This window comes from Diadema antillarum, unplaced genomic scaffold (genome assembly GCF_040938485.1).
Source record: "Diadema antillarum isolate AM-2024a unplaced genomic scaffold, OU_Dant_1.0 seq00000910_RagTag, whole genome shotgun sequence".
Classification (NCBI taxonomy): domain Eukaryota; kingdom Metazoa; phylum Echinodermata; class Echinoidea; order Diadematoida; family Diadematidae; genus Diadema; species Diadema antillarum.
The window spans coordinates 863,867-885,522 of record NW_027271766.1 but is presented as its reverse complement, the minus strand read 5'-3'; the positions used below and the strand labels follow the sequence as shown (position 1 = coordinate 885,522).

Sequence of the window (21,656 nt, the reverse complement as noted above, 5' to 3'; positions counted from 1 at the left end):
GACAATGTAAAACATGTACATGGATGAAAAACAAGTGCCAACTCCAAACTGCAACTTAATATTAATGCAGCATTATACCTCCATCTCTGCATCTGAACACTTTGACTTCAGACATACAAAAGCAACATATTTCATTTGACATTTATGATTTTGTGTATCATACAAGTATCTATGGCTCCATGTGTCACGGAAGTAGGATCCACACCTGCACCTATCTCTTCGTGTTCGACAATGGAGGGTTTTGTCGTTGGGCCTTGTAATGGTGCTACCAGACAAAAGGGATATGCATGCTGCCCACAATGCACTCATGGCACTATACATTTCCAAACGCTGTAAGCACATGTACATAATTACAATGTACATAAATACACTGTTATGCATCAAACAGCCATTCTCCCCAAAGCTACACTCCACATCAAAATTCAAATTGATCATGTTGCAAGTATGACAAGCGTGCAAGCTCTTTGGCATCAGTTTCAACTTTTTTTTTTCAATGACAGTGGCTATTATGGTTGTTGGTGTCATTTTCCACCTTTCCTCTGCACAATTTCTTTATTGTTCAAACACAGTGAATACATGCTGTAAAACACAACCACATCTGAGAAAAACGTCCTTTAGATAAGTGTGTTTTATGGACTACAACAACACAAGACCCCTCCTCATCCATGCTGCAAGATTATCCCCAAAATGCTGCACAAAGTAGGCTTGTGGATCTAACCTGAATTCAGGAGCAGAATGTGATACTCTGGATTCTTTTGCATTTTCTTTGGAATAAGAATCTTTCACCATGATTTGAGTAGAGGGCTTGATCAGATTCTTTGATTAGTGCAAGATTCCATAATGATGGAGAGTTAGGGAAGGGTTTGGACTTTGATGAAATAACTGCACTCAGGTCGTTATTGATATGCCCCAAATATTTTAAGACCAGATTTTAAACACCAATAATCCATGAAAACACTAATTTCATCTCACATACATAACAACCTTTAGAAGGCTGTCAGCATCTCTTACACTCAAAAAACTTATTACTTCATATCAAGATTCTCCTGCTTTGATGAATCCCAGTGGAATGTCAAAACAAGTCGGGAATACTGCTAACAAAACCATGAATAGACAAGCTATCAATGGTTTCTTTCCTTGAAGTTAGAGGAAGTACTTTGTATGAGGTAAGAATGATACAGGGAGAGGACAGTTGGTAGACTTAAAGATCATCGTGTCCTTCACCTACACTGAATTGATTCCACTGTCCTTATTTTCTCCTTGAACTGCGCCGCACTCCGACTGCAGGGGATGAGGAGGTTACTTTTGCTCCCCTGCCCCTACCCCTGCCCTTCCCACCCCTTCCAGCAGGCTGAGAGACCTCTGCCTTGCTATCCTCTTTCTCTTCCTCCTCATTTGACACCTCCTCATCCTTGGTTTCAGTTGTCTCCTCTTTAACCTCCTCCACTGCACCAGATTCTTCCTTCGCATCTCGATCTTCCGCGGTTTCCATGGCGACATCAGCTTTCTCCTTCTCAGCTGCCCTTGCTTTCTCCTTCTCGGCCGCCCTTGCTCTCTCGGCCGCCCTTGCTCTCTCGGCTTCCTCCAGGGCTAACTTCTCTTGCTCCGCCTTCAATCTCGCCTCCTCCTCTTCCTTCTCCTGCCTGGCCTTGGCCTGCTTCTCCTCCTCAGCTTTGGACTTGGCCCGAGCCTTGGCTTCCTCCTCAAGTCTTAGCTTCTCCTGCTGCTGTCTCTCCTCTGCCTCCTTCTTCTCCTGAACCTTCTTCTCCTCTTCCTTCCTCTTCCTCTCCTCCCTCTCTTTCCTCTCCATCTCCTCCTTCTCTTTCACTGGGTCCGTCTCCAGCACCTTCATCACCGATTTGGGTATGTGGGCTTGCTGTAAATATCATAATACCACAGGCATAGTTGCATGTAAAATAAAAAAAGTCTTGGGAAAGGCATGGATGCATAATGAAAGTATTCCACTGTTGGGTGTTACTTCCTCAGTTTAACCTGTTGGCACTTTTGTGTTAATTCTTAAATGGATTCAAATGAGCCGAGGAAGCATGTTGGGAGTAGATAATCCCAAGTTTACAAAAAATTGCAGGTCTAAACAGCAATATCCAGCATCTCCATTGCTAACATGACATTGTCAGCCTGTTTTTAAAGTTCCTGTTTACCTTTGGGAACAGTGTTTTTAAAAATGTTTGAGATATCACATTTGATGCATATGTGTAGGTCTGTTGTATCACAAAACATCCTACCATATAAAATTTTTGCAATAAAGCCTAAAATATAAGGAGATATCCGTATATTTCTCATTAAATTGTAACTGTAGACGGTTTAGCCTGACAACATTTTTATTATAACTATTGTTCACATTTTGAGTATGTAACAATACTTAATATTGATTAAATGGATTCAAATTTTTACAGTAGTTGTTTCTATCCCAAACTCACATTTTAGAACTATTCTAAAGCACTAATGCTGGGTTTTTGTTTCATCTGCAAATGGTAAATTATGCTTTTAAATACCAACCTACACCAATTAGATATAGAAAAGCATATTCACTGATTCCTATTGTATATATTGCAAAAAAGAAAGAAAGACATAATACTGTATTAAACATAGTGCTTTGTCTAAAATATGACAAAAAGCAATCGTGAAAGCTACATAGCTATGCTGTTGTAGTTGCATTAGGAATGCTTCTGCTATCATTATGCAATGGGGCCAGATCAAGGGTGTCTTGTTGAACGACACAAGTACTGGATCCAGATAACATACCTGTAGTCAAACACCCTTTGAGAGATACAACATCAATATGGGAAGACATACCTGATGTGGTGTGAAGGTCTCGACATGAGCGAGGAGCCTGAGGCGCATTCCCTTGCTCTTCTCAAAGACATCAAGGAGCTGGGGTGGAGGCAGTTGGAGCAAGACTTGGAAGGACTGAGGAGTGGTCCGCTGTGGGTCAGGATATATCAGTGATTACACGATCAGCATTGAAACTAAGCTATCCTAAATTTCGAGCAGAGGGTAAACGTTACTTCAGTCTGCCTTTGTTCTGTTCTTGGTATAATCTTTTATCTTTTTTTTTTTTTTTTTGGGGGGGGGGAGGGGGTGGAGGAGGGGCAGGGAAACGGGAGAGTGGTTTGTGAGAAAACTGATGCAGGGACACTATCATCACATGTCCACAGTCGTGCTGGTGATATACAACTTTGTGAAAGCAAAGTTGCAAAGACTTGCCAGAAACCCAGACAAGGAGACTTCAATGGAGAAATAAAATCAACCGAGTTATTTACCCATTCAGGAAATCTCATTCACATTATTCCCAAATGTAAGTCATTAAAATCAATTCAAATATTTGTCTACATCAGGTACGTACCAACACATTAATTGGGCAAGGCAACACAGCAAATTTACATCAGTGAAATCAAAAAACATTTATGCAACATAAATTCAGGAAAGTGAAGCAATGACATGAAATATGAATATCTCACTGAAATATTCGAAGTATATACACAAACTAGATTTGTTGAAAACATATGACACTATGTAATGCCATACCTATAACTGCCATACATTTTCAGTTTAATTCAGTGGAGCTTTCCAATCTCCTCTCTGCTTAATTTTACTCATTGTTTTTTTTTAACAAATTGAAACTTATACGATTTCTATCACTTTAAAACTGGAAGTGAAGTGTCCCTTTAAGACAAACCCCATCCTGCCTCACAACCTGTGCAATGAATACCACAACTCCCCCCCCCCCCCCCCCCCAATCAGTCAGTCAGCCCTCCAGCTCACCTCGCAGCACTTGACGAAGCCCTCCCACAGCTTGGGCATCTTCCAAACCTGCTTGCCGATGAGGCGCAGCAGAAGATTCATGATGAAGCCCTTCAGCTTGGGGTACATGGACAGGGACTGGATGATGGTGCGCAGGAGGAGGGTGGGCAAGGGGGTCTGCTCCATCAGCTGCTGCATCACCACCGCCAGCACCTCCCCTGTGTAGATGGATTTCTCATTGAAGCATAGGCTGGTGGCTGTCAGACAACAACAAAAAGAAAAATTTAGGAGAATGGCAACAAGTTCATTCTTAATCCTTTTTAAAATTTGCATTCATTAGTTGTATTTGCATTAGTAAGAGCATGGGCATACCTTTCACATCTTTAAAGAAAAAAAAAATATGAAAAGAACTGAAAACATAAGCCATGCATAGGGAACTGGTCCTTTAATAAATATAAAAACAGATAATGCTGAAAAATTTCATGTACCAGAAATTTCTCTGTTAACTTAAAGCAGTGAATGCATACTAATAACAGATAATGCTGAAAAATTTCATATACCAGACATTTCTCTGTTAAGTGAATGCATACTATTGAAAGATAAGAGTAATGTATAATGCTGTCAATCAAACTTAATCTGTTTGACATGACGTAAACTTCTATATAGCCAAATATAAATTTAGCAATATTATCATTGGCTAAGAACCAGAAGGGCTTAATCACAATTTTTTTTTCATTTTCAGTAAAGCGTTAAAAATCAAAACCACAAGGGCATTATTATACCCTATATTTGGAACAATGCTTATAAATCTACCCACTTTTGATTAAATAATCTCTTTATATCATGAAAATTGATCATTTCATTTTTATCGACGCTCAAATCCTTGAAGGCAATAGTGCCTTTCTAGTCCTCAGCTGATGTTATGTACATCTCACTAGTTCCCCCCCCCCAAGAAAAGAACATGATAAAAAACAAACAAACAGTAAATACATGCAGCATACTCGGCATACCTTTAATGATGGACTTCATGTCACACTTTGAGGGGTCAATGTTGTGTAGGGCTATGAGGAGTTCGGCCGGGGTCAGTGGGCTCTGACCACCACTGCTGTCTGCCTGGTGGCTCATCAGAAGCCGGTGGAACACCTCCTTGACTACGATGGGGTTCAGCCGGATCAGCTTGGGCAGGGCAGCTATCACATCTTTCTGTTGGTGGAAGCAGGTGAGAAATGAAAGTGGGAATGTCAGATGGGTGAACAATTCTATGAACTGTGTTGTTCTGGCAAAGGTTAAATTGTCAACATGTAGCCAATTTCTCCAAGATTCTGTTTCATCAGACAATGTACTACTGTAAAAGTGGAAATTTTCGCGGTGTTCAAATTTTCGCGCATTTCGCGCAACCAGAAACTAGCGCGAAAATAAAAGCACGCAAATATTTTTGCTTGCCATATGTGCCTGTGCGTGATGTCTTGATTCCGCGGAATTAAAAACACGCGAAACTCTTCCGACCTGGCCAAGCGCGAAAAATTAGTCACGCGAAAATATCCACTTTTACAGTATCATTTTAACACGAAACGAATGCAGTTTCCGTGGTTGCACGTGGGCAACAAGGACTATATGACGTATCATACAATATTTCACTTATTGCAGGTGTAATACAAACAGTTATGTACATTTCAAACCTGAAAGCTGATTTGTGAAGAAATTCATAAAATTATCTCTACTGTAAAATATGTGATATACAATCATCAGTGGAAAATTGCTTTTTGAATTATGCAACAATGGGCATGTTCTTCTCTGAATACTGTGATCATCAATGACACTACTAGCATCTAACAGTTAACTCTAACCTTGACTGACATGAACATATGATCCAATACATATATAAGACTATTAACATACACCAGATATGATGTTTTGAAAAAGCTGCTCACGATGTGCTCACAGCAAGGACAAAAGCCAGTAGGCTTCAGTTACTACTAGTACAAGATTCTTGAGGGCATCAACATGTCTGTGTTCTATGATGTCTGCTGAAGAACCAATGCCTACATAACTGAACAATTCTTAAAGCAGCCCTTGAAAATAAACAAGGGCTTTGATGTTGACGTAATCCCAGTAATTTGTAAGGTAGATGTTATCACTACCCTCTTAGAGTAAATACATCTTAAACACAAATCAGTGAGTTATGGTAAGACTTGTAAAAAAAGTTCTGACCTTTTCCAACCCAGTGAGTACAGGGATGAGGAAGCGCACATCTGACACTCGCTTGTGATAAAGGTCCTTGACCCTTTTCACCAGCTCTACCGACGGTGACGCTGAAAAGATACAAGACCAACCAGATGATTACATTGAACAGTGAAACAAGTCTTGAGGTGACATGAAAGATCATATCATTATAGTCTATACGAATACACTGATGTGATCTATTGGAAATAAAATGATAAACTGGACTTTATATATGAGGTGACAGAAACGTTGCCTATTTGGAATTTTAAAAAAAAAAATCTGAAATACAAGTACAGCGAACCAGACAAATGGGAACAGTTCATACAATGTAAAATATGAAAATAAAGCCTAAAAACCTTGCCAGGTATCCTTCATAAGACTATAACTGTAATATGTCACTCATATACGACACTAATAAGTAACATATGGTAAATGACAGGCTTAAACTAATGAATAATGTAGTGAAATATAATTTGCATTTTGCTCATGTTTCATGACAGCAAGACTGGTTCATCAAAATGTAACTGCTGACCTGGAAAACCTATTAAGCACTTTGGAAAGAAAATACTAAATCATGTGTTTTTTCATATTTGTTCCAGAAGAAGATAGAAACCAGTGAATTTTGATTAGCTTACACATTCATCATTATTGATCATCACTGCACGTTCACTTGTATCATTTTTAAAGATTTGTTTGTTTGTTTTGGATGGATAAAAATAAATTTTGCTTTATTCATGTATAAGACGAGGCTGAGAGTCACATCTATATTCTCAACACCTGCTTTCTCTCCCACAACCTGAATAAACATTGCTCAAATTGGCAACAACTTACTCTTGTCTGTGAGAATGTGCATCATCCTTGTGACGAGAGTTTCCGCTCCCTTGGGGCAGGTCTCTACCAGGAGCAGTAGCTCTGGGGATGTCATCCCAACTCCCCGCACCTAAAGGCAATCATCAAGTTGGCAACATCAAATAAAGTAGCAGGAGTTTTTGAGCATATGGATAACATTTTACAGTGATGTAAAGTATCAGCATTTGTGAACAACATCACATCAGATAAATGATCTTAAAACTTAGTACATGGATTTGATGTCATTTAATTTAAAAAAACAAACAAACACAGAGACAGCATGTCACAAATACCAAAGGGGGATCCAGTGCAATAGCACTTGTACCAAAGTGTTTTTCTTTTTTTTTTCCATGTCTCACTTTCAAATGTCTTGAATACAGGGCTTTGTCATGGTGCTCCTCATCATTGTACACAAACACTGGCAATGGTATTTCTCAATTACTACACAGACTACATTTCACAAAAAAATTCATTACTGTCATGACAGTAAACATTACTGGTAGTTGGTTTGTACAGTTTCATGACATTTGCTCCTGCGATAATTGCACCCATGAAATATCTACATGCTAAGCCATCATGACTTCTACCCACAGACATAACCCTAACCCTACTTCCAATCCTTACATCGAAGTAAACCTAAAGCTTTATCATAGCCCTATTTCTTATGACATTAATATTCAACAATAGACTCATAATTATGTACCAATACAATGTTATTTCCACTAACTTGGGGCAGGATTACAAAAAGTATCTAGAGAAATTTTTCATTTTTTAAATACAAATCATGAAATTGTTACCGGAGTTTCAAGCACCCTCAGGACTGATCTCTTGACGTCTGCTGTGGCACCAACGTACACATTAGCAAGTCTGATGGAATAGAAGCATACATATAGCATTGTCATACATTTTTTTAAGTGCTTGCAAAGTCAGTCCACAAGCAGGTCACTACAAATTATTTTGAAGATCATATCTTGGTGGGTATACATTCTTTTTGTTCTTTTTACAGCATTCAAAAGAAAAGGGATTTTGAAGGTTCCTTGATTTTATCTAGCATTGTTATATTTACCATTATCATTACCAATGTAATTATTGTTATAAGCACATTCACTGTTACAGACAGAAGTAGCAGTAGTTGTAAGAACTGGAGTATCTTGGTATTATTCTCTTCATCACCATTACTATCAACATTTATAAGTATTTCATCCCATACATCATTGCCATTATGATGGCTAAATGTTTTACTGCACTACTCATAGCTACTTTCACCTCTATTCTTAATACTGACAATCTCCAAAGTTGTACTAATCATCACCATAATTGGTAACATTACAACAATCATCATTACTGATAATACTAACTTTATATTCACCAATCATCATTATTCTCATCATCATCATCATTATCTCTTGATCACCTCCTTCACCATTAACCTCATCATGATAATACCTTTGATTGCAGTGGGTATGTTTCCTTGCAATTCACTTCAAATCATCTTGTTTGGTTGTATTGCTGATTTTCTATTTTCTATCAGGTTTTCTATACCAGTAGTTTTTGATCAGAGCCAAATAGTGCAATTGCACCACCATCCCATCATCAACATTACCAATCAGGCCCACCTTCTTCAACATCACTATCATCATCATCATCATCATCATCATCATCACTACCATCACCATCATCACTATCATCATCACCATCACCATCATCATTATCATCACCATCATCACTATCATCATTATCATCATCATCATCATCATAAGCATTATAATCATCATTACCATCCATATCTTCATCACCAACGCAACCTTTACATTTATCACCACCTGCGACACTTTCACAGCATCATCGCAGCTATCATCATTATCATTACGATTATCAGTCCTGTCCTTCTTGTTTTGTTTTGTTTTGTTTTGTTTTGTGGTTTTCCAATCTATCACTCACTCATGGATGAGTTTGTGGTTGAGAGGGAGCAGAGCAAGGTAGAGGTAGAGACACATCTTGGCCGTCTCCTCCGTCCAGCCCTTGCTGGCGGCCGCCTTCAGCTCGCTGCTGCTCAGCTGCAGCACCACGTTGGCTGGAGGACGGGGGAGCAGCAGCTTGCGAAGGAAGGTCGTGGCAAACTCCTGCAGGAAAGACATCAGAGCAAACGGATCTCACTTTAACCCATTGAAGAGTAGTACGAAGTATACTCGGGCAGGTGTCCATGGGAAATGAGCATTATAGCAAAATCAGCTCGTCTTCAACGGGTTAAGAGGGTGGTATCTTCTGTCAATGACTCGTTAGACACTATGCCCTAATCAGCAAATTAATCATTGATGTATCAACTTATGTCTTAACCCGTTGAGGACGGACTAAGTTTGCTACAACAAGCATTTCCCATAGACACTTGCCCGAGTATACTTGGGACTCGTCCTCAATGGGTTAAATGAAGATATGTGATCCGCTACAACAAAAGGATCCGAAAGTCGGGGGAGGTCAATTTTCTGAAAATGGCATGACATTATTCCCTTACTCTTCTATTCTAATTTCATATACAGCACAACTTATAAAAGTACTCGGTTGCGGAGATATTGATGATTTTTATTAGCGCATGTCAAGTGGTTGAGAAAATCAAAGTCTAGAGAAAAACGCCTTCAAAGTTTTCCTTCCGACGCTATCATGATCAAGGGGAGGCGAGACAGTTTTCACCGCTTGACAATAGAGGGCATGCTCTTAGCGACCTCCGCGATGTTCATTCAAGCTTAGCGCCAGCGGTCTGCGCACGACCAATCAGTAATCAGGATGCCACGCACTGACCAATAAGATCACTCCCTCGTTGCTAGGGGCAGAGTCTAGCTGCGGCGCTAAATCCAAATCTTCGGACACGTTTCTGTTAAGTTGAAAGTCGGAAAATCATGGCCCAGAAAAACGCTAATTTCTTGCCTTTCCTTTTTATCATTTAGCTTCAAATTTTCGGCAGATGATAGACAAAACATTAGACTACAAGATTATGTCAGAAACAGAAATCTGATTGTTTTGACCAATTTTGATGACGTGACTTCAAATGCGATTTTCTCGGCTCAGCCGTCAGCGACTTTAGGATCCTTTTGTTGTAGCGGGTCACATATTGTCTTTTCAATCACTGCAAGATGATCCTCTACACTGACTGTCTTCTTCTATGATGCAGAGGCAGATGCAGAAAAAGGAGACAGAAGGGGAGAAAGACGAAGAGGAGGAGGAGAAGGATGGAGGAGCAATAATGAGGAGAGAGGGGAGAGGGAGGAGAGAGGGGAGAAGGGAGGAGGGGAGAGATATGGAGGATGATGATGAGGAGGAAGAGGAAATGAGATAAAGGAGTCAGGAAACCAGCAGAGCACAGCCGAAAGAGAAAGCACAAGCAAATATGTGGTTAAGTCGAGAGAGAGATTTGAATGATTCACCCTACCTCGATGATGGGCTTCAGATCTGCCCTTTCGTGGAACCTCTTGATGTACTGAGTGGCCTGTGACCTGACCTCGGTCCTCTCGTGCTGGGTCAGGTCAAGAAGCTCTTTCACATACTTCTCCAGGTCTGCCGGCTTCTTCAGGATCAGCTCTCGCAGCGAGTGCAAACCAGCGTAGAAGTGGGTCTGAGCACACACAAAAACATATCACATACAGTAAGTCACTGTTTTCTTGTTTGTTTGGACGTCCAGTAAATCATTCAGATAAAGATGTAAGTGGATTACTACTCAAACCATTTCTCTAAAGGATTAGTTGCTAACTGACATCAAAAAGAGTGTGAGGCACAAACAGCTCTTGCAGGTGGGCCAAGATGTCTTCCAAAACATTTAAAAAATATTTGTAGTTGGTCTAACTGGACCTCAAAAAATTTTCAAGAGCATAAGTAGGCCTTGGGTAAAAAAAAAAAAAAAAAAAAAAATTGAGAAGTAAAGGATTAAATTATGTACAAAGTAACAGCAAGGTCCTGTGTTTAATTTTTTGAAATGACTGAAGAGTAAAATACACTGTGGGTTGAATCTCCAGCACCAGGACATGAATCCATGCAAACCCTATAACACAATATGTATGTCTGCATCTCTACAGGAGACTGTGAAGCCATAGGTCAGGCTCTCTGCACATTGCTACATTTGAAAACTCTACCAATTACACACCTCGTCTTCACAGAACTGTCTGATGACCTTCAGAGCATCATCCGTAATCACAGGGGCCTCCATGACAAGTCTGTTGAACAAGCTGAGTAGACAAAAAGAGGCAAGCATCAGTATTGCTATTATCCTTCGACTTATCCAAATATGGTATCATCAATCAAACAGAAAGGCATTGAACCAGGTCATCTTTCCCTTGTCATTTCAGATGCTGACTTAAAACTCAACTTTTTTGTTTATTTTGTATTACCCCACATTTCATGTCTAAGTTTAATTTCTATACAGTCATTACATATGCTTACACATGAGTGACTATATAAATAAGGATTTATCAATAACTCTTTCACATTACTGACCTCCAAAATGATCACAGCTTTGTAACATTTCATAGTTTTCAAAACCTCAATGCATATCCTCCTCATCATCATCCTATCAGTGTCCCCGATGTCACTCAAAAAGTCGCAAACAAATCATCACATCACTACACCATTTCAACAATCACTGCCATCTTACCTATTCTCATCATTGTCATGATACACCCCATGGCAAAATTACTATAATTAGACAAATTTGCTACTATGTAAATATACTCTACTGCGCTGTGATGTAACAGAGCTCCTGTCACTGATTAGACACATGAAAAATAGATAACAAATTAATCAAAGGCTTCTGAAAAAAGATAAGTCTTCAATAAAGATTTGAAGACAACAAGTGATGATGCCTTCCTCAGTTTCTCAGGTAATTTATTCCAAAGTTTTGGAGCAGCACAGCTGAAGGCACAATCCCCTAAAGTTACTTTCGTTTTTAAGTGAGATTGCTTTAGAAGCAACTTATCCTGTGTACTTCGTAAATTATGAGAATATGAGTGTGATTTCATTGATATCAATTCTGATAAATAACCAGGTGCTTGACCATGCAATACTTTATAAACAAGTATCAAAATTTTAAATACAATTCTCTGTCTTACTGGCAACCAATGTAACTTCTTCAAAACAGGTGTAATATGTGAAAATTTTGACGAACTGGACACAAGTCTCGCACATGCATTCTGCACAAGCCGAAGCTTGGTTATCTAGGAATCTGGTAAACCAAACAATAGCCCATTACAATAATCAAGCCTATTGCTGATGAATGCGTGAACAAGAGTTTCAGCATCTTCCTGGCTCAAATATCTACGAATGTGACGCAAGTTATGCAACATATAAAAAGCAGACTTGCATGTGGTTGATATATGCTTCTCCATGTTTAAACGAGAATCAAGCCATACACCCAGATTTTTCACAGAGCTCCATGGTTTAACTTCCAAATCTCCAACTGATATCTTACTAATATCCAGCTTTGCTACTTGTCTTTTTGTCTCAACAACAAGAAACTCAATCTTCCCATCATTAAGCATTAACTTATGTTTGGACATCCAAGAACGGACATAACATATACAGGATTCTAAGTTTGAAATACTATCAATGTGTTGTTCACCATCAGGACTGAAGGAAATATACAATTGTGTATCGTCAGCATAACAATGACAAGAAATATTTGGGAAACGACATTGAATACCCTTGATCAGATTACTTGTATAAAGTGTAAAAAGAAGGGGCCCAAGGCGTGACCCCTGAGGCACCCCGTATGGAACATCAAAATTCTTTGACATTACATCCTCTATCATAATCTTTTGCTGTCTGTTAAAAAGACTCAATCCATGCAAAGACAGACTCACTCATGCCAAAAGATGAATGTAATATATTCACTAATATCCCATGATCGATAGTATCAAATGCAGCACTTAGATCGAGCAATACCAAAAATGTTACCTTACTAATTGATCTATCACTGTCATATTTACAACTGTCATAGCTACAGACACCATTTCCACCATCATCACTCCCATCTGTATTACTGATAATAATCATCACCATCACTACTACTGTCATAATCAAGACCATGCCATTATCATCATCATCATGTCATTAATTGTTGTGATACCTTCAAGATCAAAATCACCACTGGAGTTGCCATCATATTTATCACTTCCATCATCACCCCAATCAGCACCACTACCGTAAGTCACCAAAACCATCATTGCCCACATCTCAATTATCACTACATTCTCCTCCTCCTCCTCCTCCTCCTCGTCATCATCATCGTCGTCATCATCATCATCATCATCATCATCATCACCATCATCATCATCATCCTCATCCTCATCATCATGACACCCTCGAGAGCAGTCGTACCCATCTCGTTGGTCTGTCCTGTTGAGGAGACTCTTGAGTAGGTTGCAGAGCAGGCTGTCGTAGCGCTGGGTGGTCACGTCTTGGCCTTGGGTGTGTGGCATGTATCCCTGGATGTTGGCGTACTCCTGGTAGAGCCAGGCCAGAGCGAGGTCACATCGGCTACGAAGGTCCTCCAGAATGTGCCTCTCCAATACTGCAAAAGCATCAATCATCATCACCATTATGGAGAAGTAGAGTGAAAAATAAAAAATGAAAATAAGTTTGAGAGATTAAGCACAACTCTTACTACAAGGATTGTTGCTCGCTTCTGAAATTAACTTTCACTAACTTGAATTAATTTGAACATAATCCGCTAACAAATGTGACCTCTAGAGAGCACACAAACTATGGACAAAAATATGGCATTTTACCCTATAAAAGATGGAACACTGGGGGCAGCATCACCCAAAGTTATAGGTGTAGAGATATTACCAATATGAACCTCCATACAAAATTTCAAAGAAATCCGTCAAAGTTTGTGGCTGCTAGAGTGCACACAAGAATGTGACGACGTGGCGACGGCGGAGGAAACGGCGGTGGTGGCGGCGTAATGCTGCTGAATCCAAAGTATCCTCCGGCATGCATGCCGGAGGATACAATAAAAATTAAAAAACAAACGCAAACAGAAGAAAACTGACCAGTAAACAAGGAATAAGAGTGTTTCAAAATTCAAAACAAAGAAAAATGAATAAGAATTACATGACGTTGCTGCTTTCCAATGCATTATTCAGTGCCAAAGGAAGGAGAACAAAAGAAGAAAGCATGCATAAATTCTGCATAGGTGAAGTTATTAAGCCCATGGTGTTGTAATGGAATTACATTATTGCATCTTTGGAATATGTGAGCCTGCTATGTCATCTCCTTTGTTCAGTGTAGCATGCTTTGGGTTTTTCATAGTTTTGGTTTCTCTGCTCAAGGACCACAGTCAATTCAAACACGAGATCCTAACCCCTAGGCATTCTACCTGGCAGTACCTGCCAAGTTTGGTGAAAATTCATCACAGACAATGAAAAGTTAATTTCCTTTGTGCATATATCATATACTTACAGTATGATAGTTTTCCACCAAACTGTGTAACTACCGCGGACAGGATCTTGGTTCTTGCCTTGACTGCACTCCCATGTTGTACAGATTCTAATAGAAGAGATGTATGCATGGATGAATGAATAGAGGGAGTGACTAACACACGAATATGTACTTATATATAAATGTTTACACAAAATGCATTCTCCCCTAGCAGACTTATCCATCATTTAGCTACCATGTATGTGCTCTTTTGGCAAACTCAATATGGTGAATCTTGAAAGATACATCATCTAATATGTGGACTTGTGCAATATGCATGAACAAATACAAAGGCTTGATTTCAAGTTCAGCCCACAATGTCTTCATTTCACGAATATACAGAGTCACAGAAGTCTGTCTAAGATCTGGCAGCAAAAGTGAGAGGTAGGCAGTGAATAACATTTCTAGCTTCAATTCTGTAATTTAAAGGATGGTAACTCATTATACAAACTACATCATTGGATAATTAACCCAATCGTTGCGACTATGAAAAGAGAAAGAGAGGGAGAGAGGGTGGGGATAGGGTGAAAAGGAGAATTGTGCATACTCTCTGAATTCATGATCCTCCTGATGGCACCAACAGCCAGCTTGTCGGCTTCCTCTGTCCCCAGCAGCTTGGTGACCTCCCGCAGCCGAAACTGTTTGGGGCGTTTGACGCCCTTGGAGGCGGGAGGTTCGATGACCAGTGGGGGCTTCTTCTTGGGTTCCTCCTTGGGAGGGGCTTGCTCTGTGGAGGGAGGATGGAAAGGGCCTGTTGCTTAAAATAGTTATTGTGTCCCTAAAAAAAATAGGTGACTAATTGATGTCTCCACTAGCTGGACCATTGCCATGGCGACACCATCACAAATGCCAACAATGTAAGATTTAAGAGGTCCCATTTCATGAAGATTCCGTAGTTACAATAAGTGCAGATTATAACAGAAGCCATGGCAACAGCAAAGCAACAAGAACTTGGATAAGCTTATGAGTGCTGCTGCAGAAGCTGCAATAGTGTAACTTGAAGAAATCCAAGTCTTTTAGCAAATTGGGACGAAAAGAAGAACGTACACTCTTGGTATTTTCAAATTTACACAGAAATATCAGGGGAGTATTTGGGAGTATGCATCGGGTCCACAACCGGATGTGAACCACATCTCTGAACTCACGAAATAATTTGAAAAAAGTTTTCATACCACAGCAGCAATTTTGTCATATGACCATATCCCTCAACTGAAAATGTCTCTCAGATGTATTTCACTTTCTTGAAGCTTGATATTTACATATACATTATTTTGATAATGCTATTTGATCATAATCCATTGTACTGCACATTTAACACCTCCATATTCAAGATTTGAGTGCACTGTTTCCAGAAAATTCTTTTGAATCTGAATATCTAATTATATTGCAACTGATTGATAAATTGCCCTACGTCAACGCAAAAAAAAAAATCTCGATGGAAGAATCTCATGAACTGAATCTAATGATATTGTATGCAAGGCCCACATCTCTTCCTCTCTCTCTCTCTTCCATCTAAAGCCATGTCCATCCATTTCTAAATTCTTCTTTCCCTCATCATTCCCCCCCCCCCCCCTTCCTTCTGTAAGCAATTGTCGAGGTATCTTGGCCACAGTCTAGAGCTGGGCAAATCCAGTCTAGACAATGGATCCATGTTCTGCAGATGTGCTGCACGAATTCTCTAACCACAACTCACTGACTCTAAGGAGCAGGAGAAAATTTAAAATGTTGTGACCACACCACAAAAGGAAAGAGACAGAAAACTAGAAAATTATCTTTTTTTTTTTTTTTTTGGGGGGGGGGGGGTGTTGGGGAGCTGCCTCAACCTCCTCACTACATCCTCTCAGATGTTCTTCTTACCTTGGACACTGGTCCCAAGGACAGGGATGCCTTTGGTGGTGAATTCCTCCTCCATCTTCTCCTCTTTCTGCTCCTCTTCCTCCACTTCCACATCCTGCAAATTCACAAGGAGAATATCTTATGTTCAAGCATATGTGAAGGGTTCAACCTAGAGCGTTTTAAACAAGAACAAAGGTTTAGACATGAGACTGGAACTCTAAATCTGTATAATCAAGTCAAGGAAATTTCTCTTACTAAAACAAAAAATCTTCCAATTTGATCAAAGTAGGTTGTACCTCTGTGCAACTCTATGTTTTAATATCATTTTATAACCCTAGCTATCTATACAGGGATCTCCAATTAAACTGTCTTTTCATTTACATCTCTACATAGTAATCTATGTTTCTATATATCCATTCACTCGTAAATCTCATTACAAATTCATCTATTTATCCTTCACGTTTGTTTGATCTCTACCTGATAGTTGCTGGGCTTCATGCCAGCTGCAGCCAGCTGGTTACTGATCATCCTCGCCAAGTGAGAGATTTGCGTGTCTGTGCCGGCTGCAGCGATGGGTGTGTAGGTGGCCTGAAACGTCGCGGGCATGTTGTCAGGGAGTGACACCTGTTGGCGTGGGGGGGGGGGGGGGGGGGGAGGGGGGAGGGGGGAGGGGGGAGTTTGATTAGAAAGCAATAATAGGATATAACATATAAATAAACACACATGATGAGAAGGCAAGCAAAAACTCTGTGTTGAGGAAAATATACCATGCCCCGTCTCATCAAAACATATAATCAATTATAAATTTCCTTACCACACAGGCTGCCATAGACTTACCATAGAAATCAACTATATAATCAATTACAACTCTTCATAAAACAGGGCCCAGGTATGTGCATCTTGCACACATTGTGGTCAATACTGCACTAGCCTAATACTGCATATGACAAGTCTGCGTCTTCATGACATTGCATCCTGCAGGTATTATCATTCTCTACATCAGTTCATCATGCATGATTATATATGATATGTAAAACAAAAGATTTTTTATGGTACCTGACTGCATTTTGTTTTCTACAATTTTCCACACATAAGCTAGGTACAATGAATACCAGTACTTCATGTTTAAATTTGTTGAACAGTCAAGACAAATTTCAAGCTTAAATCAAGCAAGTAAGCCCAAATCTGGACAAGAAAATCAGATTCAAATAGCACCCTTGTATAAACCAGCTGTAGTAAATGTGTGATTACCTATGGTACTGGTAAGGCATACTGCAAACTCAAATGCACATTCAACACATAACACGCCAATGCAAATTTTCTGTTTCATGTAATAAACTGACAAAAATATTCACATTATATCCACTTCGCGTCGGTCCCATACCACAGTAAATAAATACACATGCAAAAACAAACAAAATAAGCCTACAAATTACTGTAAAAGTGGAAATTTTCGCGGTGTTAAAATTTTCGCGTATTCCGCGCAACTAGAAACTAGCGCGAAAATAAAAGCACGCGAATATTTTTGCTCGCCATATGTTTCTGTGCGTGGTGGCTTGCTTCCGCGGAATTAAAAACACGCGAAACTCCTCTCGCCCGGCCAAGCGCGAAAAATTAGTCACGCAAAAACATCCACTGTTACAGTATTCCACATCTACAGCAGATACTGGTATACACCGCACAAGGGCAAGAGAGGATTCAACAATTGAGCGACCCACCATGCTCAATAGCACTAGATTGGCAACATTCTCATGGTTCCGCAGGAGTGGCTCTATCTCTGCTGCCAGGAGGTCAATCACTGTCGCCTTGGTAACCCTCTTGCTTGGCCCTGCCTCAGCGCTCTTCTTTTCTGCATTTTCATCATCCTCATCATCATCAAGTATCTGCCAATTTAAAAAAAAAAGTACGAAAAATATTATCTTCAAGAACATCTTTTTTTTAACTCATTGAAGACCACTCCCATGCATATTCCCACATAGGTGTCTATGGAAAACGTGTGTTAAAGCAAAATCAGCTTGTCCTCAATGGGTAAGTATTTCGAGTCGCACAGAGCATTATATCACTGCTAATGAGAGGTAAATTTGTCTCATAATTGGATACATGAAAAATGTAGGCTCTCAGAGGTGAAAGGTTCAAATTACATTTTCCTGTGGCTGGTTGAATACAAAAAAAAATACAATTTAAGATTTCAGGTTAGGATCACTTGTCACCATATACGTTTGTATAAAAATTTGCCTGCAAGCAATCCAACATTAACAGATTTGCCAAAAACACTCGTAACTGAAGTAGTTCTGGTGTTCCCTAGAGAAGCAGGGTCACCATCATTCAGACATCAAATTCATGATGGTTCCAGAGAGCAATCAAGGAAATCCTTCTGTGATGTACATGTATGTTCTTCACTGGATATATGTGCAAATCAGATTAAAGATTACCTACAGTCATTCATACTACATTTCACAAACCATTCATACCTCTTTTTTCTTGTGAGACAACAAGTGGGAAGAAGAGTAACACTGTTTCTCACGAATAAAAACTCAAGATTGAAATATAGATGTAGCAATTAAAGAATATGATTTAATGAGCTATGATTCTTTCTGGCACTCTTGAAACTGTCTAATCTCCAATTACCAATTAAATGTCTTTACCTCACATAATTGACAATGGAAAATTTTCCTATAAAAGTTCATACTCTTACCTTGGCCTTCTTGCGTTTACTCTGCTCACTACCAGCATCAGAGCGAGGTCGTTTAGGTCTTTCCACAACTCTGGGAGTATTTCTTGCAATCTAGAACATGGATTTGCAGACAGCGTATGACATTTGCATGACCCTTTAAAATGATAGATTTTTTGTAATAGAATACATGGTCTATGTATAAGATCATACTCTTAAGTTAAGTCAATACAAGGAAAAGTAGAAATTACGCGGTGCGTAATATATGTCCCCGCCGGAAGTAGCATTTAGTAGCAAAATGCACAATATAGGTAAAAAGATGAAGGTCAAGGTCAAAGAAGTCAAAGGTCAAAATTCTATGTAGAAGTTTTGAAACCCTCACCTAGTGCCATCACATAAAGCAAACGGAATCGAAATCGGGTTAGAAATGGCGAAGGAGTAGCATTTTGTAGGCAATGTGCAATATAGGTCAAAAATCAAGGTCAAAGGTCAAAGAAGTCAAAGGTCAAAATTCTGTGTAGAAGTTTTGAAGCCCTCACCTAGTGCCATCACTTAAAGCAAACGGAATTGAAATCGGGTTACAAATGGCAAAGGAGTAGCATTTTGTAGCAAAACGTACAATATAGGTCAAAAATCAAGGTCAAAGGTCAAAGAAGTCAAAGGTCAAAATTCTGTGTAGAAGTTTTGAAGCCCTCACCTAGTGCCATCACATAAAGCAAACGGAATCAAAATCGGGTTAGAAATAGCGAAGGAGTAGCATTTTGTAGGCAATGTGCAATATAGGTCAAAAATCAAGGTCAAAGGTCAAAGAAGTCAAAGGTCAAAATTCTGTGTAGAAGTTTTGAAGCCCTCACCTAGTGCCATCACTTAAAGCAAACGGAATTGAAATCGGGTTACAAATGGCGAAGGAGTAGCATTTTGTAGCAAAATGTACAATATAGGTCAAAAATCAAGGTCAAAGGTCAAAGAAGTCAAAGGTCAAAATTCTGTGTAGAAGTTTTGAAGCCCTCACCTAGTGCCATCATATAAAGCAAACGGAATCAAAATCGGGTTAGAAATGGCGAAGGAGTAGCATTTTGAAGCAAAATGTACAATATAGGTCAAAGGTCAAGGTCAAAGGTCACAATTGAAATTCTGTATAGAAGTTTCAAAGCTCCCATGTAGTGCTATCATATAAAGCAAACAGAATCAAAATTGGGTTAGAAATGGCGAAGGAGTAGCATTTGGAACGTTTTGATCACACACGGACGCACACACGGACGGACACACGGACGGACGGACGGACACACGGACACACGGACACACACACGTACGGAGCCCGTTTCATAGTCCCCTGCTCGAACTCGTTCGGCGGGGACAAAAAACAGTCAGCACATATTACCAAATCATCTTTAATAAAGTAAATCATTTTTGTTTAGTTCATTACTCAAATCTTGCAGCTTCATACCAATATTGACAACGATATCTTTAGATAAATTTGCAATATCTTGACTGTTGGTTAAATTTCTACATTTGAGGTCAGGAAATTCAATTACTATGTATTCCTTACTTTCATTTAAAAGATTTTTCCCCAAGATGCAGCCATTAGGGCAATCACTCCACTGATGACCAAGCTGATTTGATGTTCTCTGCACTGCCAATCATTGAGAGAATTTCTTGATTTTTCAGGCACATGACCAGATGCATAAAGAATTAACCAATGTGCTATATCTGCCACCTCTTTCCATGTATTGTGTTTGTTTGGTTTTTTACCAGCTAATCAGCTTTACAAAAAAAAAAAGGGAAAAAAAAGAACATACTAGTGCAACACTTGATCAGATTCCAAGGGTCCTTTTACAGATGCTATCTTGACTGGATGCAGAGGCACCAAACAGCAATTAATATCCTATGTGTCATGATCAAAATCCAAATACATGTAAAGAGTTTTTCATTACCTCCACATCTGAAGCACCCAGGTCAGTCAGTAGGGTTCCTATGTTGCGACGGAACTCAAAAGAGGACTGATGCCGTAGGAGACCAAACAGCTGCATCTATAAATCACAGTGGATTACAAGGGAGCAAAAATAACTTGAGCAGCTCTAGCAACACCTTTAACCTTTCCTCTTCCTTAATTTGTCAGGGTGAATCTGACATAGGGTTACAGCGTGTTCAGATCGGATTTGATAAATGGACAAACATTATGGTTAAGATTTCCTCAAACTTGTACCTAATGAAGCCCCCATTCCAGTATCACGATCTGGACCCCAATCTGTCCCGATCTAGCAGATTGGGAAGAGAGCGGTAAAAGCGTACGGGGATCGGAAGCATCGTAGTAGCAGCATTTGGACGTCGGGGTTGGAGTGAGCATTTTTTTATATCGGGAAGAAATTTTGAACCTGTTCAAAATTTCTTCCCGATCTCCCCGATCAAAATTGACCTATTTTGAGTCGTACAGCAAGCAGGGAGAGCGTAGTGACAGCGTAAACACCGCGGGATGAGCGTAACAAGGTCTTTCTAAGCATAGTAACATCGGTACAAGAACAGGAAGTAAACTTAGACACTGACATGGTCCCGCTGCTGCGCCGCTTTCCCTGATCAAAGCACGATCTTCCCGCTTCAACGTCGCTCTCACTACGTTCTCTACTCTCGTATATAATCAAGGCCCGTTCCTATGACGTTCTCAGTAGCTTCATTCCCGCTTTAGTTACGCTATTTCTACTTAAGCTACGCTGTTTCCGCTTTAGCTACGCTGTTCCTACGCCTTCCCAGACTCAATTAATCACGTCTTCTGCTCTCGCCGCTCTAAAAGGGGTGCAGCTGATAAGCTGGAAAAATCTCAGCCAAAATGTCAGCTAGAAGAAGATCAAAGAGA

At 39.7% G+C, this 21,656-nt stretch overlaps 1 protein-coding gene across 1 annotated transcript in view; it reads right to left on the bottom strand.

Moving 5' to 3' along the window:
- Positions 1-1,249: 1,249 nt before the first annotated feature.
- Positions 1,250-21,656, bottom strand: part of LOC139741205 (symplekin-like) — a 31,409-nt gene continuing 11,002 nt past the window's right edge. Inside the window, exons 10-28 of the mRNA XM_071651794.1 lie at positions 20,740-20,835; positions 18,830-18,919; positions 17,853-18,017; positions 16,612-16,758; positions 16,165-16,249; positions 14,846-15,025; positions 14,281-14,367; positions 13,195-13,387; positions 10,967-11,048; positions 10,259-10,441; positions 8,776-8,957; positions 7,632-7,701; positions 6,817-6,925; positions 5,974-6,074; positions 4,773-4,965; positions 3,784-4,019; positions 2,815-2,943; positions 1,697-1,876; positions 1,250-1,621 (exon numbers count right to left, since the gene is read on the bottom strand). Of these exons, the coding sequence (XP_071507895.1) occupies positions 1,250-1,621; positions 1,697-1,876; positions 2,815-2,943; positions 3,784-4,019; positions 4,773-4,965; positions 5,974-6,074; positions 6,817-6,925; positions 7,632-7,701; positions 8,776-8,957; positions 10,259-10,441; positions 10,967-11,048; positions 13,195-13,387; positions 14,281-14,367; positions 14,846-15,025; positions 16,165-16,249; positions 16,612-16,758; positions 17,853-18,017; positions 18,830-18,919; positions 20,740-20,835 (2,880 nt within the window). The remainder of the gene's footprint in view (positions 1,622-1,696; positions 1,877-2,814; positions 2,944-3,783; positions 4,020-4,772; positions 4,966-5,973; positions 6,075-6,816; positions 6,926-7,631; positions 7,702-8,775; positions 8,958-10,258; positions 10,442-10,966; positions 11,049-13,194; positions 13,388-14,280; positions 14,368-14,845; positions 15,026-16,164; positions 16,250-16,611; positions 16,759-17,852; positions 18,018-18,829; positions 18,920-20,739; positions 20,836-21,656) is intronic.